Here is a 27,581-nt window from a genome sequence, read left to right on the forward strand (position 1 = left end):
TCCACAACCACTTCCCAAAAAGGGCCTTGTTAAAAGTAGCTAGACTGCGAATGCCCAAGCCCCCATCCTTTTTAGCGGCACAAATAACCTTCCAACTCACCAAGTGAGGTTTATTCTCTAAGGCTCCACCGCCCCATAAGAAATCCCTTTGTATCTTTTCAAGCCCTGCACACACCCTCTTAGGAATCACAAAGAGAGAAAGAAAGTAGGTTGAGAGGCTAGAGAAGGTGCTTTTTAGCAAGGTAAGACGGTCACCTTTGGAGAGGTATTGTCTTTTCTAGAGAGACAACCTTTTCCTGAATCTTTCTTCCGCTTCATCCCACACCCTAATAGATTTGTAGGGGACTCCAAGGGGAAGACCCAAGTAGAAGGTAGGTAAACTCCCTATCTTACATCCCAAAACCAAGGCGAGAGTCTCCATAGGAATGTTATCCCCCACTGAGATGGCCTCAGTTTTGCTCAGATTGACTTTTAAACCTGAAATCGCCTCAAACCACATGAAGGTCCAGCTAAGATATTGCAACTGATTTGCATCGGCGTCACAGAAAATCAAAGTGTCATCGGCAAACAAGAGATGGGACACAAATAGCCCCTCTCTTCCTCTTCCTCCCACTCTAAAACCAGAAATAAAGCCCCCATTTCTTGCACAAGATAGCAACCAGATAAGAGCTTCCATGGCAAACAACAAAAGATAAGGGGAAAGAGGGTCGCCTTGTCTCAATCCCTTAGAGCTACGAAAGAAGCCCGAAGGGCTCCCATTGATGAAGATCGAGAAGGTAACCATAGAGCAGCACCATTTCATCCAATTAATCCATTTATGCCCAAATCCCATCTTAGACATCACATCCATGAGAAAGTCCCAATTGACATGGTCAAAAGCCTTCTCAATGTCCATCTTAAGAAGGAGGCCTAGGGTGTTGTCTTTTAATCTAGAATCAAGGGCTTCGTTAGCAATAAGAACAACATCCAGAATCTGTCTCCCATGGACGAAAGCTTGCTAAGAATCAGAAATCACCTCTCCCATCACTGATTTCAGCCTATTGGCAAGGACTTTGGCAAGCAATTTGTACACACTCCCTACCAGGCTGATTGGACTAAAATCTCTTAGGTCTTCGGTCCCCTCCTTCTTGGGAATGAGCAAGAGGAACGTGGAGTTTAAGCTTCTTTGGAAGGTCCCATGGATGTAAAACTCCCCAAAGAAACCCAAAATCTTTGGTTTAACAACGTCCCAACAAAACAACCAGAAGGCCATTGTGAAGCCGTCCGGGCCTAGGGCTTTGTCACCACAGTAGCTGCTTAGGGCTGGAAAGATTTCTTCCTCAGGAAACATAACTTCTAGGCTGTTGGCCAAGCCTTATCCCAGCTCCTTAAAGTTAAGGCCATTGATACTAGGCCTCTAATCCCCAGAATCTGAGATGAGGGACTGGTAGGCTCTACAAACACCTTCTTTTATATCTTCCAAGGAAGAGAGATTCACCCCATTCACTCTAATTTTAGACACAAAGTTCCTCCTTGCCCTAGCATTGGCCATTTTGTGGAAATATTTGGTATTTTTATCGCCTTCTCTTAACCAGATTTCTCTTGACTTTTATCTCCAAGAAGTTTCTTCCAAAATAGTCCATTTCTTATAGTCCTCAACAGCCAGATTTTTAACCTCCACATCTCCAGGAATAAGAGAGTTTTCATTCTCCTTGGCCTCCCAACGTTGCAGGCGGGAGAAGGCCTCTGCTCTATTGAATGAGACATTGCCTACCACCTCCTTGTTCCAGTTCTTCAGGTCCTTCTTAAGCGCTTTGAGTTTCTCAGCGATGCAGTAGCTATTGTAGCCTTCGACAGAATAACCATTCCACCAGCTTCTTACTAGGTCTTTGAAACCATCTATTTTCAGCCACATATTATAAAAACGGAAGGGGCTTTTGCCTGAAGAGAATCCACCAACTTCTAGGACTATGGGGTTGTGATCAGAGACCAAACGAGGGAGAGCAAATTGTGTGATGGCTAAAAATTTGGTTCTCCCATTGGTCCGAAATCAAGAAACGGTCCAATCTAGAGGCAGCTTGAGAGTTCAAACCCCCTATCCAAGTGAAAGGACCTCCAACCAGTGGAAAATCCCTCAGCCCCAGCTCCTCAATCACCTCTGAAAATCTCTTCATTTCAGTTGTGAGTCTAGTGGCATTCCTTCTTTCCTCTTGGAATCTTACAGCGTTAAAGTCCCCTCCTATGCACTAAGGGTCTTCCTAGAGGCCACGGATGGCTCCAAGCTCCTCCTAAAAATCTTCCTTTTCGCTACCCATCACTGGCCCGTACACTCCAGAGAAAATCCAAGAGAAGCCATCAGCACAGTTTCTAAAACGAACAAAGATGGAGTACCCCCGGTTTTCTACCTCCAAATTCTCCAAGACTCTGTTATTCCAAAAGAGAGCAAAGGTATTTCTTTCACCTTTGTCTTTAAAAGGCAAACCAAATCTGGTTTTTGATTCCTCACCATTCCCTTGATCAGTTTTCTTTTCTCACAATCGTTAAACCCTCGAACATTCCAACAGAGAATTTTAATTCTCATTAATCAACTAGAATCAAATCCCAGGAGCTCTGACCGGATTTTTTAGTTATCCCTGATGTCCCCCCCATAACTAACAAAGCATTCCAATCTTTTTAACTCTCTTTCGAAGCAGGTGGTGCAAGATTTTTTCTTCTTCTTTCTCTTGCATAGGGAGTTACTTCTAGTCCTTAGCTTCAATTTCTTAAGCATGGCCAGAATTTTGACTTCATTCCCTTCGACAGGCATTCCCAAGACTTTACTAAAGTGAAATAGTTTGGAGAGCTCCTCTTCTGACCATCCTTCTTCGCACGGGGGAACAGTCGACAGGTCTCTCTACTTCTCCACATCTTTTTCCATATCAGGACTCGGGGCTTCATTCACAACCACTGTCAACCCATCTCTGAGCATCATGGCCAGAGGGTTCGGCGTCGCTTCGGCCTCCCTTGGAGTCGATTCCAACAAACCAGAGCAAGATCCCCTTTCCCTCTCAAACCTTGTATCCCATAATGGAGTAGAAGAAGAGGATGACTCCCTCTCGAGGAGATCGGAGGTTGAGAGAGCATACCTTGTGATTTGCGAGCTTCGACGGGAGGGGGAAAGCTCATTCATAGGCGGCGACGCTTCCAATTGGGGCAACGCTTCCATTTGGTGGGTCTTGCGAGCTTCGACGAGGAGGAAAAGCTCATTCGCAGGCGACGACGCTTCTAACTGAGGGGTCCCTGCGATGGCAGAAGGCGGAGCGGGGGTTCCTCTCCTCCGGCATGGCGAGCAATTAAGGCTTCCTTGCCTTAAGTCGATGGAAGGGGCTGGACCGAAGGGCTTAAGTGGAATTCCCATAGTGGCTGAGATTTGGGCCTTCCCTAGCCCAAGCCCAAAGGAGTTACCACAGTCCAGGCCCGAATGGGCCAAGACATCCAGACGCTGGTCCGTCTCCACATCGCAAGCATGGGAAAGGGGAGCAGCTGCACCGATCTTGTCCGAGGCAGAGGCACCACTCCCTAAGACCGGCGAAGACAATTTTTCAGGCTACGGAAAGACTGAGGAAGAAGGTCAGGAGTCCACGCTCCCCTTAGTGCGTGAAGGGGCCACCTCGTCTTCCCCAAGCTTCCAAGTACCAAACTAGTGGGAGGGGAGCCCAGTGGAAAAGCAGGGCTCTTCTTCCCACCAAAGTTGTAGAGCAAAACAAGAGGGTCCAGCAACCACCTGCAGCGAACTTGGGTGCTGCCAACATCTGGTTTTGACGAGGACTCTAGCCCACTTGAGGTTCCGACGTTCGGCTGTGTTTTCGTCCATAGCCACGAACCTCCCACAAGAGTCTCAAAACATCTTGAAGAGACTTCTTCCCCAGAGATGCAAAGGGAGACCTAAAATTCTGACCCACACAAGGCACGCACCCCCTTTGTCTCCCTCTAGGCATCCCACAGATGGCTTCCATTTTTCTAGGCAGAAGCTTCTTCCTCTGAAGCGTCTCGTCCCTGAATTATACACCCTCTCTGCTTCGTCCGCAAATTCAAACTCCAGAAGCATAAGATTTTCTCTCACATTTGACAACCATAGGTTCCCTTCCAAGAACCAGGAGTTTTTCGCCCACGATCTGAAGGAAACGAGGTTAGGAAGGCGATCAGAGTCTCCCTCCCACAAGCTTATAAGACACCTACCCAGCAGCTCCTCATTTCTATTGAGAGTTTCTTCCTCAATTTCTAGCCAGACGGCATCGTGAGGCGCAAGGCAATCCCGAAGAAAAGAAGTGTCTCTGTTTACACTACTACTAGGCGAAGCTTGAGGAGGTTTGTGGTTTTCCAACATGGCTCTTTTCCACTGAAGGGGAGAGACTCCCAAACTTCTTAGCTTGCTAACGAGAATTTTCCAGCCTCCAACAAGCCCTCTCCCTTCAAGAAAAGCCAAAGAGAATCTTTTGTTCTCCGCATCTCTTACAATGCAAAACAAGAATCTCCTTGCTCTATTACTACGGAGTTCCAGACTGTAGTCTCTATCTCCTTCCGACCAAAACTTCCTGAAAGGAGTTCTTTCCTTTAGCCCACAACACGACTCAACCCCTTCTAGCAGCAGAGACAAACCTTTCCCTCCAAATCTGACCCATGAAGAAAACTTAGGGCCTCTTTCACAGATCTTCCCACGCACTTTTCCTTTGTGATCTTCTATGCTAATCTCAAACGTCTTCAACTCAACACCAAACCAACACCTACCTCCAGAGGAAGTTACCGGCATGATGATGGCCCAAGTTTCCTCAGCACTGATTAGCAAATTATACAAGATTACTCAAGGCAGGTTGATTAACTTGCTTGGATGTTTCAAAGGAGTCCAATACAAGCCTCACAACAGCTCAAAGGAAGAGGCCTTCAAATCTTGGACTCAGAGATCGACGAAAAGCGGCGTCTGGAGAAAGAATGATCGATGCTTACTTACAAGTACAAGAGATTCTACTCTACATTAGTAGATAACTTTAGAACATGAAACACATTTCCAAGTGCGAGTGTAGGACTAATATGGATATCTCCTACACTTACAACAATAGCTAATGAACCATCAGTTATGACTATTTTCATACCGCTTGGACAAAGGTTATAGCTATTAAATTGGTATGATGAATGAGTCATATGATCTATGGCATCTGAATCTATAACCCATGAGTTGGAAAAGGTTTCATCCAAGACTTTTAGTGGTTGCCGTTCGCCTGGGCTTCCCGATCTATTGCTTGTGGGGAAGTATTCAGAGTTTGTACAAGGGCTTTCCTTTTAGGTCATCACAAGGGTGAAACGACTACGATGCTAGGGCAAGACGTCTAACGAGGTTGAGTGCAACGACGCAATCTCTTAATAAGGCTTAAAAAACAGTGTGAGAGTTCTCACCGGTGCCAATGTAGGATAACAAATGTCGCAACACTGGCGTCGGAGGTCCAACACTCTCGGCGATCATGGAAGTACGTCAAAGGTCCAACACTCTTGATTTCCAACGATATCTACAATGCAAGGAATGCTTGTAGTAGTCAGTTGCTCTTCATGATGTACGCTTGCACCAACGGTGAGAGCAAAAGATGGAGAAACCTTAGCTTATAGCAATGGCGAGAAAGAGATTCAATGTGAGGCGAAGACATCACGTGCAAGGATCGTTGTCACTGGCAAAGACAACGATGATGGCGTGATTCAGACAGAAGGAAAATTTTTATAGTCAACTATGATTTCCAACTCAACAATGAAGGCTAAAAAAAAAAAAAAATTCTTCTCTTCCTAGATTTATGAGCCTAAGGCTTTGTTACCATGTAGAATGAAGAACTCAAAGGCAAAAGAATAAATTTATTCTTTAATCCTAATCTATACATACCCACATATTTATACAAATATTCCTAGCACAAAAAATATAAACTTTCCTAGCCTAATTCTATCAAATCCCCTAGATTACAGGATTGTCCTAATTCTCTCCTTAATTACAAAACTATAGGATTATAATCTTTCCTAATTACATTCTTCCACAAAGACAATTCTAGGAAAGCCACAACCAAGAGATCCTCCCTACACCACCTATCCTTCCAAAACCTCGCCCTCCTATCATTTCCTACCTTAAAACCTACCTTGTTATTGAATTCCTTCCACCCACTTCAAATTGTCTTCCAAAGCTCCATGCTTCCCTACAATCACCTGTTTTCAAAGAGGATCATTATTAGAAGCAAATCTCCAACACCAGTTCCCAAAAAGGGATTTATTCAAAGAAGACAACTTTCTAACACCCAAACCCCCTTCCTTTTTATCCAAGCCAACTATTGACCAGTTCACTAGCTAAGGCCTTCTTTTGAACTCTCCTCCCCCTCAAAGGAAGTCCCTTTGAAGTTTCTCCAATCTAAGACTCACATTATGTGGGATTACAAATAATTTTTCCCATTGCAAGTAATTTTTACCATTTAGTGGATATGTTGCCTGAATATTCTTCAACTCTTCTATTGATGATGAGTTTGTGTTTTCTATCACCATTACTTTGGGATTGGATTTTTCAACGATTTCTAACATTATAACTTTTGGTTTCAGATGGATATCAAGTAAAAAAACAAAAGGTATAAATTAGGCTTTAAATAGAAACATTGAAGTGAAGGGACAACAATAAAAGGGTAAAAGAAAAAGTCAAGTAGGATCAGCATAAAAGGCCAAGAAAGAAGCTTGAAGGACGAAGTCATAAAGCCAGAGGAAAAAAAAAGGGTTCCCAATGAGCCTAGTGCTCTAATACCATGTGAAGAAATCAGAATATTTCATCTCTCCAAAGTGTTACAACCCCAGGCGATATATAGTACATTTAGTAGTTTACAAGTGTGCGACTCTAAGCTAGAAAATGGGAGCAGATTCTATCCTATCTATAATATTAAATCCCTATAATTCAAGGCCTATTTATATCCTAATTTGAGTCCCTAAAAATTAGGGATTACTTCGCCACTGAAATAGCTTGATCTAGGTTAGCAATATTTACAATTACATGCAATGCCCAATTATGTGAAATCAGGTTTTTCACAGAATCTAATTTGACAATTATTTTTTCCCGAAGTTCTGTTAAGAGCTCTTCTAGGAGGGAGACATGCACTTTCCTAAAGGTGGTGTATAATTAAGTTTTTTTTTTTTTTTTTTTGATAAATAAGGTGGTGTATAATTAAGTTGGAAATGAATGGCATGATCTATGAGAATATGAAGAGGGAGGTGACTAAAATGTGACAGAATGCCTACTTTCTCACATCTCTCTACATGTTAATTACCACAGAGTTCATTGGAGTTACTTTTATCATCATTTTGCAATATTAGAGTGCAATTTATCTCTCAGTTTTCTGAAGTATATGTCACTGGTTGTTCCTTCAGCAATTTGGGACAAGTAAGCATTAGCAAACTCACATGGTATCATATGGGTGTGATTATCTGATCTTTTCAAAAGAAAGCAGGTTTTGAGCAAGCAATTGAAATGAAACCGCTTTCCTTACTTGAGGGTCTCAGCATCGCAAGAGATTTCAGTGTCACCAATTTACTGGCTAGGGGAGATTCATAGACAGGTGGTCTTTGAGATTCAGCCATTTGCTGCAGAGGATTGTGGATCTTGGTGGGGAATTTGCATGCTCCTTCCCATGAAAGCTTAAATTGGCAAATCAGGAAGCCTTTAGGTTGGCCGAGAGAGGAGCCAGTTCTGTAGATGATTCTATTGGGGATCTTATGCCCACTTGTGTTTTGGTATTCTACTTCCCTAGCAGGATAACCCAAAGGCTTTCTATTGCCAGGATTTGTGTATTGTACTTGAGTTATGGTATTTCCTACTTCCAGGACTGGTGTGTTCTACTTGATTTTTGGCATTTCCTACTGCTAGGACTTATCTGCTCTACTACAGTTTTGGTATTTTCCACAGCCAGGTATATATATTCCTTCTAGCAAGGATTTCTCACCCTATGTTATTTTGTAAAAGTTCTTCCTTTTACCCATACAATGTAAGTACAGGTGCTTATCAAAACATGTCAAAGACTACAAAAAGTTAAATTAACCTTAAAGCAATGAGTAAAACTAAAAAAAACATAATCAAAGATCACCTTCCATATATCTCCCATGCAGTGGCCCGGAGAAGGTATGAAGAACCCAATAATTGCAATACAGATCCAGGAATTGAATTTGGCTGTGCACAGAAATGGAAAGCATTGGAATTGGCTCCAGATGCATTCTCTAGAGACAAAACTAATGAGCCCATTGGTTTTTGTAAATTCTTAAGCCATGCTGTACTGAAGACACCATCAGTTATCATTATAGAACTTTCAGTGCTGAATTCACTAATCAAATGAGAGCTCAACCGCAGTTCCTATAACAATATAACAAAAAGCACTGATAGTTAAACATAAAATTTATGAGGATGCTATGTCAAACAATAAGGATAGTAAAAGCTCTTCACAATAGATTTCACATTACCTTGCAAACATTAACTGGGCATGTCTTAAGCTTCATGGAAGCTTTAGGACCAAATGATAGCAACGGTCTTTGCACATGCTGCACAAGGTTATACAATAAATTAATTTTTCTTGATGATAATTTCAACCTTTTCCAAGGAAAAATTGTGACATTCTCACAATGTTACAAACAAAAGACAAAAGAAACAGAACTTCGGTATTGTGTTTTCGTATTAGATTTTTTTTTTCTTCTTTTTTTTGGATAGGCAATGAACTAATATGTATTAAAAGGCACAAAACAAAAGGGGACGCAATACTAGTACACAGGAGGTATACAAGGCACACCAAATCAAAGAAAGAGAAAAACAAAGACACAACCTACTAATATTTCCATATCAGAATTGATAATATTAATGCTGCATTAATGGCTAAGCTGCAGCAATAGTTCATATCATTAGAAATAGACCTATTTTCCACAAGACCAGAATCATATGCCACATAACAGAATGACTGCAGTCACCAGGAAAAGAAATAATAATAGGGGTTCATAAAAAGAACCAAAAGTTTACAGTAATTCATATTCTTACTGTTAAACCAAATTTAGCCATTGCAAGACGATTTGAAGCCACTAATCGTTTTAACTTTAAACCATCTGCTCTCTTCAAAGACCTTCTCAGAAGCACAAACAACTGTTGCTGTATGGACAATGAAGTTCCTATACTGGTCACAGGTCCATATGATGATCCAAGTATCTCGGTTGTGCTTGAGATGCCAATTGCAGACAGTAGATTGCAGATAGCTGCTAAAGTGTAGGCAAGACAAGTATCATTACTTTGCTGCACAAAGAAAATACCTATAAGGCCTTACTTCAAAATCAGAAAAAATAATGAATAAACACCAATCAAAAGGTTAAAATATATTAACTTCTTAACAACACAGAAAAAAACAAGAGGCTTCCTTAAACAAGTCAATGGGATAACAACATGTATGGTTCAAGATAAACGTTTCTTTTTTTTTTTCCTTCTGAACAGAAAAACCATCTTCGTTTATCATAAAAAGATAAATATAAAAAGGACAAGCAATCCTTTAAGGATGTACAAAAAAGGTTATAAAGTAACCAAGTGTCAAGCTCCACAAGGGGTAAGAAATACAAAGAAGAGAAATATAGCACACTCAAGGGAGAAGAAAGTCTCCAACAAAGGAGGTCAAATGCTCAGCTCCTGGTTTGGCTAACTGACCTGCAACTTGGTTGCCTGAACGGGGAACCCAAGAGAGGGGGCAACCCAGCTAGTTGACAACATATATAAAATTTACACAAACAACCAAGTTGTAATGTTTGAGATGGGACATAGGGGTTTGATTACTAAGGACAATACACTTCATATTCTTCCTTTTTTTTTTTTTTTTTTGTTTGAGAAGAGAACTGCTCCTCTTTAATATTAAAGAAATGACTGGGGAGAAAGACATCCCTCCTTGAGAAGCTAGAACATAACAGGTGAAAAACAAAATTACATCCAACCTCAAAACAAAACAAAAGGTCACGAAGGGTAAAACTCAAGCTTGAACCAGCCCATCTGTTGGTCAAACCATCCACCTTTACATTGCCCCAACTATGAATCATTTGGAAATTCACATGCATGGAGATGGCCCATCTTCAAACACAAGCATACCTCCAACACCACCTCATGCTTTTGCACCAATAGAAGATGGAACAAAAATAAGGTAACCAGAAGATCACTAGAATGAACAACCTGATTTTTGCCAGGGAATAAGTGACTGGAATGGCTTCGACACATTAAAATATGTTAGATAATCACAGGCATTATTGTCGAAAACAACTAGTGAAAGTTAATCCTAGACCTTCATTAAGGCCTCAAAGAGCCTACTCCTTAGGAAGTTGGCATTGGATGATGACAGGAGATTCAGCAGTAGCCACTGTTTTTACAGGCCAAAGAGATGTCTGAAGGTACATCCATTGGCTGAAGAGGATTCCTACATTTGCACTTGCAGAACTTTCAATGACTCAACAGCGAGGCTGAATCGTCATATTACTTGAAGTACATTATATCATCAAGTTGGTCCTCATATTAGTTTAGCTAAAACTCCACAATTTCAACAGATAATAAGCAAAAAATGGACCAATTTGTTTCCCATTCTAGAGAAAATTTATCTTACATTACTAGTAATTCAGACATTGCACCCAATTTTCAGGTTTTGAAGAAACAAAGAAGTCCAATCATCAATCTTCTGCTTAAAATGAATTTACATGCATATGATCTATCAGTTTGGCAAAAGAGTATCTATATGCAACTTATAACAGTTTGAAAAGATTACCTGTTGAGAAACACGAACTGCTTCAGTTAAAACCTGAAAATTGTCGAGCAGAATAAGTATCAAAAAATATGCAAAATGAGAGGATAATAGACTTGAAAGAAATATATTCTTTTAATATATTTTTCTTCATTTCTGATCAAAAAAAAAAAAGACTTGAAAGAAATGTGGTCAAAATTAGTGGAGTAAAAAGAGGGAAGGAACAACCCTCGGCATGCTTACCTCTAAAGCCTGCTTAGGATGCCCAAAGTGAAAATGCATCATTCCCAAACATAACAAAGCAATTTCATATCTTCCAAAACTATTGCTAGCAGATGAAGTAGGTTGAACAAAATCAAATCCTTCTGCCCCTGCACTTTTGTGCCATCATGTCTTAGATTAGTTCATTTACTACAATAATTTTCCTGCCCAATATTTAACTTTAATCAAAATATAACATCTCAAAAATAAAATGATATGGGTATAAGATAGAGTGGATACAAAACATTAAAAAAAAATGATAATGATAATTAATTAATTAACTTAATGACCTATTCTTGATGAAATATTAGAAGTTAAAATGATACACCACCATCAATCGTTGCTTGAAAGGAAGGCCTTGGGTTGGAAAGTAAGCTAAACTCAAAGGCGACAACAATGATGAAAAGACAATGACACTTTCCATCTGAGACATGAATCAGTTGATAAATTCCAAACTCTCCAAACACATGAATCAGCTGATAAAATCTCCTAGTGCAACCAACTTGACCTCTCAATGAATGACCATGTAGCTTCCACCATGTCTCCTTAATATGTCATTTCTTACCACAAAAAATACATTTCAATTTTCCATTCTTATTAATGAGCTTGTATAACCAATGTTGTAAAGGTAGGAGGCAAGTGCAACCTTGAGGCATTTTTTCCAAATAAGGCAAAGTGTAAGCCTCAAGGCAGAACAAGGTGTAAGCCACAACTCAAAACAATCAAACAAAAAAAAATCCTCTTTGGCCAAGTTTTTGAGAACAAGCCTCAAAAAGAATTTCTGAGAATAATTCTCAATTGTTTTTGGAAACAAGATTTTGCTTAGAAACTCAAATATGGAAAACAAACAAAATTTTTCTTAGAAACTCAAATATGGAATACAATATTCTCTAGTTATTCTCCACAAAACACATCAAATTAATCTTCCAAAATCCAACTTTCTTTTATTCCTCCATCAAATAATCTTCAGCACCACTATCACTAATAGGATCCTCCAAGGCATCATGTTAATGTCCATTCATTCTTTTTCTTCATCCACCCCTTGCAATGGTTTATTTTCTTTATCTATCAATGATAAGATAAAAATTATATATGACACTAACTACTACCATTGTCAGCAACTCCTCTATTTCTTCTTCTCTATCACTTTCTTTTTCTTCCCCCTCCCCTAAGAGTTAATGGAAGCCAGCTAAGCCTTTATTGTAAAAAGTTTAACCTAAGAACTAAAACTTCAAAAAATATAGATTGAAAGACCACAAAAGCAAACAATCCATTAAAACCTATTGAATATTAAGGCTAAGTTTTTTATGAAATATATATTCCAAAAGTCCACAAAAACCCAAAACTCATTAACAATGAATATTTGAGACCCAAGCATCAATAGTCTCAAGCTTGTATGCCTCAACAAAATCAGGCTTAAGCCTCAAATTATTGAGGTGTAAACCCCCAAATTTGTCTTAATCTATTACAATGTAGGCCCATCAATCTTGACCTAGTTCAAACTCATTTTCCCTTGGCCCATTCACTCTGGACCTAATTTCAAACCCATTCACTCTTGGCCCCTTGTACGCCTATTCACGCTTGGCCCAATTTAGGCCCTCTTGCTCTTAGCCCCGAAATTTTTACTTTTATTTTCATTTTCATTTTCATTTTATTATTATTTATATATATATATAGGAAACGACAAAGAGATATATTGATAGAAAAAAGAAGTACAAGAGAAGGATGAGAAATCCTCCCACTAAAGAAAACTAAACTACAAGAATACAAAAACAAGAAAGTACACAGTAAAACAAGCTAACACTCTAGATTAGACCAATCCTTAGGAATTATTGGTACATTATTTTATCTTTATTTTTGTATTTTACTTTTATTTTTATCCTTAATGTTGTCTTGACCTTTCAATTTGTATTTTTACATTCAAGAGGGAAAAATGAGAAGCAAAAGTTGAATTACAAAAAGGAAAGAAAGGGTGAATTTGGGAGATTGACTTTTTAATTGATGAAAGAAAAGCAAGGCCTCCTGAATTTTGAAGATGATTGGTGAGAGAAAAGAAAGGCTTTTTTACTTTTGGAGGTGATTAAAAGAATTTGAAAAGAATTTAAAAATGAAAGGGAAACATTTTTTTATCAAAAACAAAAGATATACTAAATATGAAAAAAATTATAGGAGAACCCACAAAATACACAATATAGATCAAAGAAAGACTAAACACCTCCACTATACAAAGAAAACTGTACACAAAGGTTTAGGCCGCTTAAGGATACACAAAGGTAACTCCTCTCATTGTTATCCATCCCCATTTCAATTACAAATTAAAGTCAACTAAGTTGAATAATATTGAGTGAAATGCCTTTTAAGGCAAGGTACAAGAGGCCTACAAGGAAGAATAGAAGTGAAGTAGATCTCACAATATCTCTTTTGTTCTTCACTTTTCCTAAAGATCCTAACATTTCTCTCTTGCCACACAATTCAAAGTATAATAAGGCAAGTGATTTGCCAATGGGTCTAAGCTTTGATAGAATTTCCCGAACCTCCAAATGAGATGGTCATCATGACACATATACTCCAAGGTGAAATCCAATCCATCTTGACTAGACTAAAGCTTGTGTAAAAGCCCTAATGTTAACCAACAATGTAGAAAGAGATGGTCAATAGATTTTGTATTTCTCATGCATAAGATGCACCAATGAGGACTAAGGAAATTGTAAGGTCATTTCAACTATACCATGTCACTGGTGTTTACCTTCTTGTGCACCACTAACCAAGTAAAAGTCTTGACCTTTGATGAGATTTTTGATCTCTATAAAAATTTGGCTAGAAAGAACAAGATTAGATTTGATAAATTAACAAGGACAAGAAAAAAGATTTTACTGAAAATAAACCTCAAAATGGTAAAGACTAAGCTCTTGAATCTACGGAAGATGGAGACAAGTGCACAGGAGTGAGTGAGAACATAAGTCTTTTGAGGGTTTCAATTTCCATATCAAAGTGATTACAGCAAAGGTTAAGGTTCCAAGAAAGCGAAAAGGAGTTAGCAAGGACAATTGATATAATGAGATTTTTCACTATGGTAACTGTCACACCCTCGAAAATCACCCTAAAATTTTCACCTGGTGCGCGGTGCTAAGGACCCTTCCTTAGCCAACCTTTCTTCCCAGCCTTCTCAAAACGCACACAAACAATAGCAAACCAAAGGAAACAGGGACACAACGAGGTTACAGGAAATCCTTCCCAACTTGTATTAATCTCAACTACAAGATACAAAATTGCTTCCCCGAGTCAGAGAGCAATGCTTACATCCCAAGCATTCAGAGACACTTTCCCTCTTCTCTCTCTCTCCCATCTCAAGGCTGCAGGAGCCCTTTTAAAAGACTCACCCTGTAATTTTTCCCCTAGTGGTTACGCAACCGCCTAGAACCGCCCTGAACCGCTTGCACAACCACTCACTACCCATATGGTGGCCTACTGAGAAACCACCCACTTGCATCAGCATCAGCATCAGCAGTGCCTCAACCCACTACCAGTCCATGCAGCTGACTGACTTGATCACTAGCTGTCCCAACTAGTGCTCTGACTAGCTGTCCCAGCTAGTGCTCTGACTAGTTGTCATCTCCTCGAGCCTGCCTCATTAAGTTGTCAGAGAGCCCTTCCCTAACAAGTTGCCTCCTTCCCCTCAAGGTGCCTCTTGTGATCGGGTGCCCACCAACGCATCTCTGATCAAGGCTCTTGGAACCAAGCAACATGCACCACTAGCTGACCAGGCTGCATCAGTGTGCCTCCCCCACACTGATGCATGAGTCCAAGCCATGTCAAGCTGCCCATGGCCTAGGCTTGTTGCTCCCACTCATCAGGTTCAGCTTCAACGAGCCATGGCATTGCGCCCATGGTTGTTCCCTCTTGGTGCATAGGGCATTGTTCATTCCACCCAGACGGAAATTCTCACTCATTCCACCCGGATATCTCACATCCGGAATTCTGTTCGGCCGACGTTCCACCTTCTCCGGATATCTCACATCCGGAATTCGCCGGATGGGAGAGGAGGACGATTCAACTTCCCCGGGCAGACATGTCCGGATCCTTCGGTAACGCTTATCCGGAGAACATCCGTGGCCAACAATTCAGATTCCCCGGATAGCTTGGCTCGTCAGATACTCGCGATTCGCCGGATCCATTTCCGCCCACGGTGCGCATCTGACTCGTCCGTGGTGCGTGCTCGGTGCGCATCTGGCTGGCCCGCGGTGCGCGCGTGGTGCACGCTTGACTTGTCCGCGATCCCCACACTTAGCTCCTGGGGTTTGAACCACCAAACCTCCAGGCTTTCCTTGCTTTCCGCCTAGGCTCTCATGGGTGCAAGGCCTACCCATGAGGCCCATTTCTCCGGGTATGAATCAAGTGGCTAAGGGGCTAACAGTAACTCTATAAAGACTTGGAAATTGTGAACACAATGGTTGATTTTCCCACCACAAATCTTCTCATAAACAAATTCTAACCCATCACCCACCACAAAGCAAGTGTATGGAGAAAAGTCTTAAAAAACTTTTGCAATGGTCTTCCAAGAACATCCATGTGACCATCTAACTAGAATGTTGGTGTCTCATCCATTAGGATGTGTCTAATAAAGGCTCAAGATAACCTCATGCCAAAGGGAAGAAATTTCCTTAGGGAACCTCCAGAGCCACTTCCCTAAGAGAGCATGATTTCTCATTGACAATTCCTAGAACTCTAAAATCCTTTGGCCAACACATTTTGTCCCAAGTAATAAGATAATCTTTTTTACCCTTCCCAATCCCCGACTAGAGAAATCTCTTTACAATTTCTCAATTTTAAAGCAACTAATTTTGGGATCTTGAAAAAAGATACGAAATAGTTAGGGATATGAAACAAGCATGACTGGATTAAAGTTATCCTCCCCCTGACTCTTTTCTTAAAAACAAAAAGGCCTTTAATTTAGAGCCACAACTCATGGTATATGTGAGATGCTATGGATGAAAGACCAATTAAAGGGGTGGTTGCTATTTAATTCTATGGATTCAATGAAGCCTTTTTGTGATAACAAAGTTGCTAATAGCATTGCCAATAATCCTTGTTTAGCATAATCATATTAAACATGTAAAAGTCAATAAACATTTTATCAAGAACACATCGACAAAAGGATTAATCTATACTCCATGTGCAAAGAAAGAGAACAAGCTTACAGATGCTTTAACATTAAAAAAGCACCCCAACGTACACAAGAAGTATACAACAGGTGCCTAAAGTACCTTTAAAAAAACAAAGAAGAACAACAAAAAACGACACCCCTCAACAAGACTATCTAATCCACAAAATCTACAATAAAAGAAAGCCAAAAGCTATAAACAATTTGGACCACACCCAAAGATTACAAAGAAAATTAAGTTTAATCCTTGGTCAAAATACTCTTTGTTATCAAACATCCTATTGTTGCTTTCCTTCCAAATTGTCCCAAAAAGGTACAAAAGAGCAGTCTGCCACACCTTTTTCCTTTTCCTATCCACAAAAGACCCATGCCAACTTGAGAACACCTCTCTCACTAAAAAGGGGAGCACCCAAGCCACAGCAAAAAGAGAAAATAGATGATGTCAAAGTGGGCTTCACGTTGGCCCAGATGCTCTTCAAGCCCACCAGACTGTAGAGGCATCGTCTCCATCTCTCCAACGAGTTGGTTCATCTGCAAAGGCGATCGCGCTGCTTTGTCCAGGCGATGAGAGGGCCGGCATCGAGGATATCTTTGGAGAGGAAGGTCTGGCCTTTGAGTTAAAGGCCCAGTCTCTTTCCAACACTACCCCACCTTCAGACACTACCGTGGGCTGTAAGTTAAAAGGCTCGTCGGGGTTGGGCCAAAATTTAGGAGGAATGAAGCCCTCTGGTATGGAAGTTTGGTCTTGAAGAGAAGAAAACGCAGCAAGAAAGGGGAAAGCTCCCGTGGTTCAGATGAGAGACTCTACGCAGGAGGAAGAGACGATAGTTTCAAAGAAGATGTGGTCCACCCTCTTCCCTCCAAGCGTTGATCGCCGACAGGGACATCGGAGTAGCAGCAAGCCTCTTCTCCTACGGGGTTCATCGTCGTCTAGCGAAGTTCTCAATCTAGAAGTGGATTTCGGGACGGGATCTCAGATGGAACGAGGAATCAGAGAGAATCCTCTCTTTCGGTGCCTATTGTCAAGGAATTGTAACTTTTCGAGGGAAGAGACCTTGGTGTTCCGCGAAAAAGACAAAGAAGGTTTAACGGGATGAGTGGGGTCCGATCCTTGTGGCTCTTCAGACATGGATTTACCTTCTATTTCAATAATCAAAGGTAAAGGACTCATCTTTGAGGGGATTTGCAAAATTCCGAGAGCGAAAAACATGGAGGTATGTCAGCCCTCTCCTTCTCAGCCACCCAAGTCTTCTTCTTTTCCTTCTTGTAGTCTGGAATCTCCCTTACCGAGTCCCTCTGGTCCGCATCTCCCTAATTCAATCTCTCTTTCTCCGTCTCCTACTGAAAATCAAGTTATTTCTAAAAAAATTTCTGAAAAAGGCGTTGTTGGCTCTTTAAAATATGTCGACATCCCTATCCATGATGAGGAGGAGAACCAGTGTGCTTTATCAAACCAGTTGTCCGAGAGCTTTACCCCTAGGAAGTCTAATATTAGCTCGCATAAGGAGGATTCCAATCTGTTGTCAGGTAGTCAAGGGGATACTGAGGTATCCCCATCGGGCGATCTCTTTATTGATGGCCTGTCCCCCAGGAAAATGGCTAAAGTGCGAGAGGTTTTATGCTCTCTGAACATTAAGGTGTATTCCAGGAGGAAGAACAATGGTTCCACAGGTAATTGAGACCTGGTGGATTTGGTTTGGAAGTTTAGGGTCTGTGTGTTTTTCCATGAAAATTATCAGTTGGAACGTCAGGGGTTTAGGTTCAAGGAATAAGCGAAGGATGGTTAAAGATTTCCTTAGGTCAAAGAATCCGGATGTTGTGATGATTCAGGAAACAAAAAAGGAGAAGTGTGACAGAAGGTTTGTGGGTAGTGTCTGGACAGTCAGAAATAAGGACTAGGTTGCTCTTCCGACGTGTGGGGCATCAGGTGGGATTTTGATCATTTGGGATTCAAAAAATCTGCGTGGTGAGGAGGTGGTAATAGGATCTTTCTCGGTCTCAGTCAAGTTTGCTTTGGACGGTTGTGGACCTCTTTGGATTTCCGTTGTTTTTGGTCCAAACAATCCCTCACTTAGGAAGGATTTTTGGGTGGAACTTTTTGACATATATGGTCTAACTTTTCCGTTATGGTGTGTGGGCGGCGATTTTAATGTCATAAGGAGAAGTTCAGAAAAATTGGGGGGGTTCTAGTCTAACTTCAAGCATGAGGGACTTTGATAGTTTTATTAGAGAATGTGAATTGCTTGATCCACCTCTTTGGAACGCTTCATTCACTTGGTCAAATTTGCAAGAGTCTCCCGTGTATAAGAGATTAGACCGTTTTCTTTACTCAAATGAGTGGGGGCAGCTCTTTCCCTAAGGCCTTCAAGAAGCCCTATTTAGAAGGACCTCGGACCACTGGCCAATTGTTTTGGATACCAACCCGTTTATGTGGGGCCCAACACCTTTTAGGTTTGAGAATATGTGGCTGCAACATCCTAATTTCAAGGAAAACTTTAGAAATTGGTGGAGTGGTTATCAAGGATACGGATGGGAAGGCCACAAGTTCATGAGGAGACTACAATATGTTAAAGCTAAATTGAAGGAGTGGAATAAGTTTTCTTTTAAAGAGCTTAATGAAAAGAAAAAAAGTATCCTCAATGATTTAACTAACTTTGATGTCATTGAGCAAGTAGGGGGTCTCACTTCTAAATTGCTAAGTCAAAGAGCCTCAAGAAAAGGGGAGCTAGAGGAATTAATTTTGAGAGAGGAAATCCATTGGAGACAAAAAGCTAAGGTGAAATGGGTTAAGGAAGGGGATTGTAACTCTAAGTTTTTTCATAAAGTGGCTAATGGCGGGCGAAATAGGAAATATATCAAGGAGTTGGAGAATGAGAGGGGCTTAGTGTTGAAGAATGCCGAGAGTATCATAGAGGAGATCTTACTTTACTTTGAAAAGCTCTACACGAGCCCTACAGGAGAGTCTTGGAGTGTTGAAGGATTAGATTGGTCCCCTATTTCGGAAGAGAGCGCGTTAAGGTTGGATTCCCCTTTCACTGAAGAAGAGATTTCTAAGGCCATTTTTCAGTTGGATAGGGACAAGGCTCTGGGGCCTAATGGCTTTACTATTGCAGTATTCCAAGACTGTTGGGATGTGATTAAAGAGGATTTGGTGAGAGTGTTCACAGAATTTCATAGGAGCAAAATTATCAATCAAAGCACTAATGCCTCTTTCATTGTTCTATTACCCAAAAAGAGTTTGACAAAGAAAATATTTGATTTTAGACCCATTAGTTTGATCACTAGTCTCTACAAGATAATAGCCAAAGTGCTCTCAGGGCGTCTAAGAGGGGTTCTACATGAGACCATCCACTATACTCAAGGTGCTTTTGTTCAAGGGAGACAAATTTTGGATGCGGTTCTCATAGCGAATGAGATAGTGGACGAGAGAAGACGATCAGGGGAGGAAGGTGTCGTCTTCAAAATAAACTTTGAAAAGGCCTACAATCACGTTAAGTGGGATTTTTTGGATCATGTGTTAGAGAAGAAGGGGTTCAGTCCTAGATGGAGGAAATGGATGAGTGGATATTTATCCTTGGTATCTTATGCAATCTTGGTGAGAGGTAGCGCTAAAGGGTGGGTTAAGGCATCGAGAGGATTAAGACAAGGTTACACTTTATCCCCTTTTTTGTTTACTTTAGTCACAAATGTACTGAGTAGGATGCTTATGAGAGCAGAGGAAAAAAATATGTTCGAGGGTTTCAGGGTGGGTAGAAACAGAACTAGGGTGTCCCATTTGCAATTTGCTGGTGATACCATTTTCTTTTCTAAGATTAGGGAGGAAGATCTGCAGACTCTCAAGAGTCTTTTGTTAGTGTTTGGGCACATTTCTGGGCTCAAGGTCAACCTTGACAAGAGTAGTATTTATGGCATCAATCTTGATTAGGTTCATCTTTCAAGATTGGCTGAGATGCTTGATTGCAAGGCTTCCGACTGGCCTAACTCTATATGGGTCTTCCTTTGGGTGGGAACCCTAAGACGTGTGGCTTTTGGGATCCAGTGATTGAGAGAATCTCAAGTAAGTTAGATGGGTGGCAAAAGGCCTACTTATCCTTCGGGGGAAGGATAACTCTTATCCAATCTTGTCTTACCCATATGCCCTATTACTTCCTTTCCTTATTTAAGTTACCCGCTTCAGTGGTTGCAAAAATCGAGAGGTTGCAAAGGGATTTTTTATAGTCATGAGTTGGGGAAGGCAAAAGAGATCATTTAGTGAAGTGGGATGTTGTGTGTAAACCGAAAGCAATAGGGGGTTTGGGTTTTGGGAATATTTCTTTGAGGAATCTCGCTCTTTAGGGAAATAGTTGTGGAGGTATCCTAGAGAGGGTTCAACTCTATGGCATCAGGTCATATTAAGCATTTATGGTTCACACTCCAATGGTTGGGATGCTAACACTTTAGTCAGATGGTCACATCACTGTCCTTGGAAGGCTATTGCACAAGTCTTTCAAGAGTTTTCCTTGTTTACTCGGTTTGTGGTAGGAAATGGGGAAAGAATTCGATTTTGGGAAGATTTGTGATGGGGGGACCAACCTTTGGGAACCCAATATCCAAGACTATTTAGAGTAGTCGTGGATAAAAACATTCCTATTTCTTCAGTTCTCGGTCCTGCTCGTCCTTTCTCTTGGAATTTAAATTTCCGTCGTAACCTGTCAGATTCTGAGATAGAGGACTTAGAAGGCCTCATGCGGTCACTTGATGGATTGCATCTATCTCCTTCGGTCCCAAATGCCAGATTTTGGCCATTATCCTCTTCAGAGCTTTTTTCAGTCAAATTCTTCTTTCTAGCATTATCTCAATTTTTTGGATCTCCTAAGGTTTTCCCTTCTAAGTTCATTTGGAATTCTCAAGTTCCTTTCAAAGTGAAGTCCTTTGTCTGGTTAGTGGCACACAAGAAGGTGAATACCAATGACATGCTACAAGTGAGAAGACCCTACAAAGCCCTTAGTCCTGATATTTGTATTCTGTGCATGAAGCATGGGGAATCAGCAGATCATCTTTTTCTTCATTGTTCCTTAACGATTAGGTTGTGGCACAGGTTATTTCAGTTAGCTAAGATGGATTGGGTCCCCCCGAGGAACATCTTTGACATGATGTCCATCAACTTTAATGGTTTTGGTACTTCTAAGAGGGGGATAGTTTTGTGGCAAGCTGCGAGCATCGCTCTAATTCGGGTTGTGTGGTGGGAAAGAAACACGAGGATTTTCGAGGATAAAGCAAGGAATTCATAGTTTCTTTGAGACTCTATTGTTTTCCTTGTTTCTCTTTGGGCTTTCTGTTCCAAGGCGTTTAAGGGGACTCCCCTTAATGTGTTACAACTTGATTGGTTAGCGGTGTGTACTCCATAAGGAATGGTCCTTTATAAAGAGTTCGTTTGTTTTCTGTGTATTTTCCTGTAATTTAGTTTTCTTTGGCGGGAGGATTTCTCATCCTTCTTTTTGTACTTCTTTTTTCTATCAATATATCTTTGTGTCGTTTCCAATAAAAAAAAAATGATGTCATACAACCTTTGTCTTGTCATAGTAGATGAGAATGTAATTAACCAATTCTGCCTCTTTGCAACAAAGAAAACATCTATTTGCCACGGACCACCCACTTCTCTAAATGTGATCCAAAGTTAAAACTTTATTCCAAGTGGCCTCCTATGCAAAGAAGCCCACCTTGCAAAGCACCTAAGAGTTCCAAATAACACTTGTTGGGCACTTGACAAGTTGTGCATTTGAGATATCTATTCTCCAACTTCGGGGGTGTGTTATCAAATGTTAATGGTATATTTACAAATCTCCAACCTTTAGACTTTCTATGTTAGCTTTCATATTTGACCCCTTTATTTTAGGGATTGATTATTATGATTTCTACAAGGAGCAGATTTATAGTTGTTGTCTATATCTCCTTTATTTTAGAGATTTGATTATTATGATTGTCGTAAGTTTAAGAGCATATTGTAAGGATTTGTTCTAGATTCTTCCTTGTAAAGTTTTTTCTGCATTTCCTATATACACTTATACAACATGTGAAGTAAATACACAGAAATTTTCTCTCAAAATATGCACAATCAAGCTCTTCTACATAATTGCACTAAGCCTAAAGGTATCTTAGGTGATGAAGAAAGTTAGGCAGTTAGTTAGGATTTTTTTTGTTTTCCTTCAATAAAATCCAGTAACAAACTTGGAGTAGATAGGACATTTCCTATTTTTTCTCTTCAGTTACTATTTTTTCTCTTATACTTAAGTTAGGATTCCAGCCTGTTAGAAGTCTCACCTCATTAGAATTCTAGGTTGCTAAGAGTCTCACTTAGTTAGGATTCTAGGCTGCTAACTTCAAGTCTATTTATTTCCTGTTGTATTTTCCAGAAGAGATTAATGAAAACAGGAAGAATTTGGATATTCTTCCAAACAGCTTTTATTAGGAAATCCTTAACATACAATTAAGACTGAAAATTTTTTCTTCCTCAAATACAGAGCAGAGAATCAAATCACCCACGAACTGGAAATGCAAGATTTTACGTGTTATATTCACATGTAATCTCAATCAAATTTGATGGGTAGTTCAGTAAGTATAACGATAACAAATTAAACAAAATGTTTGATGTTCACCTGTAATCAAAGTAGCAGTGAAGATTCTCCAATGAAGCAGGATAATCATTATGATAAAGGTTATTCAAGTAACGCAAGAAGTGAACCTGCATTGATACCAACAGGGAAAATAATGAATTTTAACGTTCATATAATAGCAGTTACACCAATAAGTTTTCATACATAACCAGAAAACAGAATGATCAACTTCAGTATGAGAGGTACTTACCAAAAGGAAAAATAATAATAATAATAATAATGAGTAAGGTAACTTACACGATGTAATTCTGGTGCCAGTTTCTGAAGCTGCCTTAGAATAGATTCAAAGGCATTTAAAGGAAACGAGCAGCTATGCCTGCCACAGAAATTATTTGAGATTCTATAATGCACTCAACTAAACAATCAGAAAAATTGCAAAGACAAAATAAATCAGCAAACAACTAACTTCTCAATTGCATCAGCTTGCTCACATAAGTATCCTTGTATCTGCCAGTTTGTACGTAGGAATATCCCACCATTGGGATCGATACCTCTCAATGTATCTTTCATATGGTGTGCAAATGAACTAGCTTCTCCAGTTTTCTCTCTGTGCTTGAATTTCAGTTCAGCAGAAACCTCAATATCTGCATGCATATGTAGGTTTACACGTTAACACCATTGAAATTACATCATCATGTGAAACATTAAATCCAAAAGCAGAACCAGAAATATAAAACCAAAAAGCCCCTGAGGCCTGGTTCAAGGAAAAAGGATTTGGATTGGGTTGGGTTAGGTTAGGAAAGCATCAACGATTACCCCTTTGATCCTCATGAAAGAAGAAAAAAAGCAGTAGAGATGGTTCCAGGTTCAATTCAATGTAAAGAAAAAAATTAAGAAACATATTACCAAACAACTATCAAGAAAGGAATTGAAAACTGAAACTGCTGAGAATGTCCTAAAATATAACCCGATATCAGAAGCTAAAACGGATTGCATTTAGACTTTAAAAAGGTTTTGGCTATCAGAGAATATTACCAAATGAGCATAAACGTTGGGAAATCAATATAGAAAAGATTTGGTCATGATATTCTATGTTACTAAGCAGCTTATGATATAGTTTCAATAGACATTCAAGTATTCAACCCTCTAAAACTCACCAACCCATCAATTACCTGTAGATTGTAAAACTTGCCTAAAATTGCCACATTTCATATTACTCCCTCATCAAATTCTGGAGAATTCAGGAGAGCACTTTTGCACTTTTGTTTACCATAAAATTGTTACTATATTATATATTTCTTCAAAGAATCTGCTTTACTGGAAGAATGGTCAAAACAAATATATTTCAATAAAAGAAAAAAAGTCTGAACCACCATTTTTGTTTCTTTGCAGAATATAAGTATAGCATATCATGGGAGTTATATATTCTGAACTGGCAAGAGGTGGAGGTGCAGCCTCTTGCCATTCCATGGGGCCTGTCCTAAGCTTAGAAGCATCCGATGTTAGTATACTAATTGAATATTGAAAAATATAAGAATAGAATATGGAAAGTCCAAGAAGAAATTAAGAACATTAGCTATCATCAATTTCTTCAACAATTATCAGTCTCACAATAAATTCTTGAAAAGAAACTTTCAAGATTTCAGTTCTGTATGAATTATATATTTTAGAGATAGGCTGATTTGCAAGGTGTTTACCAAGTTTCTAACGCAGCAAACCCTTGATGATGTTTGTTTCAAGGTTTGAACTATCCCATAACAGGAACAGAATAATAGGCATCAGAAGTGAGTTTACTACATATATTTTTACAAATATTGACAACCTGGACAGTAAATTACCATACAAGGATAAGAAGCCTAGAAAGAACTCCACCTTGGTTATTTTTCCCCCAACTGAGGGCATATGCGAGGCATATCATATCTTGTACCTCTAGCTGTCATCTCCAATCCTTTTTATAGCAAACTGAAGCATAATGCTAGTAGAAATGAACAAGGAAGAAAATCAGGTTAGGATTTCCTAAACTGGTGCATGAACCATGTTTGTGACACACAATGGATTTTCAAAAAGTCAAACAGCCCTTATAACTGTAAGTCTGACAGGGACTGCTAACCAGGATGACATGATAGAGTACATTTTGTGGAATATGAACAAAACCTACTTGGTCCTAGCCTCTTCTGATTTGGAGAAATTTGAAATTTCTATTAAGGAATACTTTTTCTAATCACAAGATTCTGAGTGTTGGTGACAACAATTAATAGGTGACTAATATCAAGTTTTGTCCATTCTTATTTGGGTTTAGTTAGTTTTATTTAGCTATTAGGATCCTTTTCCTCATTTCAACTAAAGTTCCTAAATATGCGTAGGATTAGGATTTGGCAACAAGGGCTTAAGACTAAAGCAACCTCCCATAACGACAGTGATTATCACTCATTGCCACTATCCTCTTCAACACATCATCACCACATCACATCATGGCTATCAATTTTGTAGAAGAATGTAATTAGGAAAAATTATAACTGTACAATTTTGTAATTAAGGAGAGAATCAAGGCAATCATGTAATCAAGGGAATCTATTATAATTAGGTTAGGAAGGTTTTTATTTTTTGCCCTAGGAATATTTGTATAAATATGTGGGTCTATACAAACTAAAAAATAAAGGAAGAAATTCATTATTTATATTCCTTCCAATTCTTCATCTTCTACATGGTATCAGAGCCTTAGGTTCATAAATCTAGGAATCAAGAAGAGAAGAATTTTTTACCTTCATTATCGACCTTAAGATTTTTCCTCTTGTTTGAATTGTGTCATTGTTGCAGAGATAGCCTCACCCTAACAAAGAAAAACCCGATTGTGAAAGCAGTCAAAGACCTCAGCAAACCCCTCGCCTTCACCCGTTTGTCTTAGCCTAACCATCACCCTTGGATCTTCCTCGCCATTGGCCTTCTCTCTACCTCACCCTACCACCTTCACACCGCCAATCTTGCAAACTCATCACGAAACAAAAATCACACCATCACTATCACTATTGTCATTGTCTCTACCAACGATGACAATCCTCATACATGACATCTCCACCTCACATTGAATGCCATACTTGTCGTTGCTGCAAACGAAGATCGTGAACACATCATGAGAGGAATAGACGACCCAACAACCACAGTCATTCCTATGTCGTCGATGATATCATCGAAAATCAAGCTCCAACGACCACCAAGAGTGTCGAACCTCCAACACAATTATTGTGGCTATCGCTATCCCAGATCGACACCAGCGTGAGTTCTAACATAGCTTTCAGCTCTACGGGTGGTCTACGATGGGTTATTTGACCTTCAAATAAGCTCTTTTATATTAAAAAAAATGTCTGAGGTATCAGAAACTCCTGCTATCACCACCCAGTCTAAGGCAGTAATAACTAGTCACACGATAAGAGAATTGCAGAATATTCAAGTGACATATAAGCTTAATGGAAAAAATTATTTAAAATGGTCAAAACTTGTTCGTACTTTTCTGGAGGGAAAAGGGAAATTAAGTCATCTCTTAAGAATTGGACCACAAAGAAGAGACCCTCGATTTGATGCATGGGACGAGCAAGACTCAATGATTATGGCATGGTTGTGGTACTCAGTGACACCTAAAATCAATGACACATACGTTCCTAACAATTGTTAAAGACATCTAGAATGCAATTCACCAAACATACTTAAAAGCACTAGATGCAGCCCAAGTTTATGAAATAAAAGTCAAGACCAAAACAGCAAAACACGGAAACAAAACAGTCATAGAGTACGCCGATATGCTGAAAAATATATGGCAAGAACTCAATCAATATCGATGCATTGAGACAAAATGTCCTAAGGATGCAACAATCCTAAAGAATAAAATCGAAAAAGATCAAGTCTATGATTCTTTTAGTCAGTCTCAATGTTGAGTTTAACCAAGTTAAAGTTCAAATACTTCTCAAAGAGTTCTAGACTTTGAATCAAATTATCTTTATTATCCAAGCAGAAGAAAGCAAGTGAAGTGTCATGCTTCAACCTCATAATTTAGAAGGCTCGACTATGGTTGCCAACAAGGGAATTAATCAAAAAGTAAGCACTACGGATCATAAAAGAGTTGGTTGGTCAAGGGTTCCAAATTGTGATAACAGGGATAACTTATAATGCACTTACTGCTAGAAGGCAAGACATACATGAGAGCTGTTAGATAGTGTATAGTTATTTAGGTTATTTACTTTTCCTTTTCCTTTTCTTTCCTTATTGTATTGTGGGTACCACTAACATGTATATATATACCCAAGTCCAATGTGTATTCTTCACAACTTTTCAATAACAATAATTAGGGATTCTCCCTTTTTCTCTCTTTTCACATAGTATCAAAGCTTAGGGAGAAAAAAAAAACCCTAATTATTACCGATTTATCCATGAATCCATTCTGGGAAATCTTTCAGTGGCCGTGTTTCATTCCGGTCACCCTTCCCATCTCCTAAAGCTTTCCGATCAATCGTATCGCCATCAGAAAACCCTCACCGCAGTCAAAAAACCCTCACCGCAAGCGACTTTTCCGGTGACCTATTTCCGACGAAGTCCTTTTCCGACACCGACCATACCATCAAGTGCGCAAGGAGGAGATCTTCAAGTTTTCTCAAAGCACCGGAGGGAAAATCACAGCCACGCGCCGACCCTCTAAACAGACTTTCTGGCGACCTCCGGTGACTTCCTCTCCACCCCGAGCCCTGCACGTGTCTTAGGAAGTGTTCTTCTACCCTTCTAGTAGTACCACATTTGTTTTTCTTTATTATTTGG

The 27,581-nt window shown here is 39.7% G+C and overlaps 1 protein-coding gene across 1 annotated transcript in view; it reads right to left on the bottom strand.

Moving 5' to 3' along the window:
• Positions 1 to 27,581, bottom strand: part of LOC100852438 (anaphase-promoting complex subunit 5) — an 89,744-nt gene that overhangs the window by 23,635 nt on the left and 38,528 nt on the right. Inside the window, exons 5-12 of the mRNA XM_059741182.1 lie at positions 23,245 to 23,422; positions 23,076 to 23,154; positions 22,821 to 22,906; positions 11,007 to 11,139; positions 10,788 to 10,820; positions 9,041 to 9,289; positions 8,476 to 8,553; positions 8,106 to 8,368 (exon numbers count right to left, since the gene is read on the bottom strand). Coding sequence (XP_059597165.1) covers positions 8,106 to 8,368; positions 8,476 to 8,553; positions 9,041 to 9,289; positions 10,788 to 10,820; positions 11,007 to 11,139; positions 22,821 to 22,906; positions 23,076 to 23,154; positions 23,245 to 23,422 — 1,099 coding nt within the window. The remainder of the gene's footprint in view (positions 1 to 8,105; positions 8,369 to 8,475; positions 8,554 to 9,040; positions 9,290 to 10,787; positions 10,821 to 11,006; positions 11,140 to 22,820; positions 22,907 to 23,075; positions 23,155 to 23,244; positions 23,423 to 27,581) is intronic.

This window comes from Vitis vinifera, chromosome 12, assembly GCF_030704535.1.
Source record: "Vitis vinifera cultivar Pinot Noir 40024 chromosome 12, ASM3070453v1".
NCBI classification, from domain to species: domain Eukaryota; kingdom Viridiplantae; phylum Streptophyta; class Magnoliopsida; order Vitales; family Vitaceae; genus Vitis; species Vitis vinifera.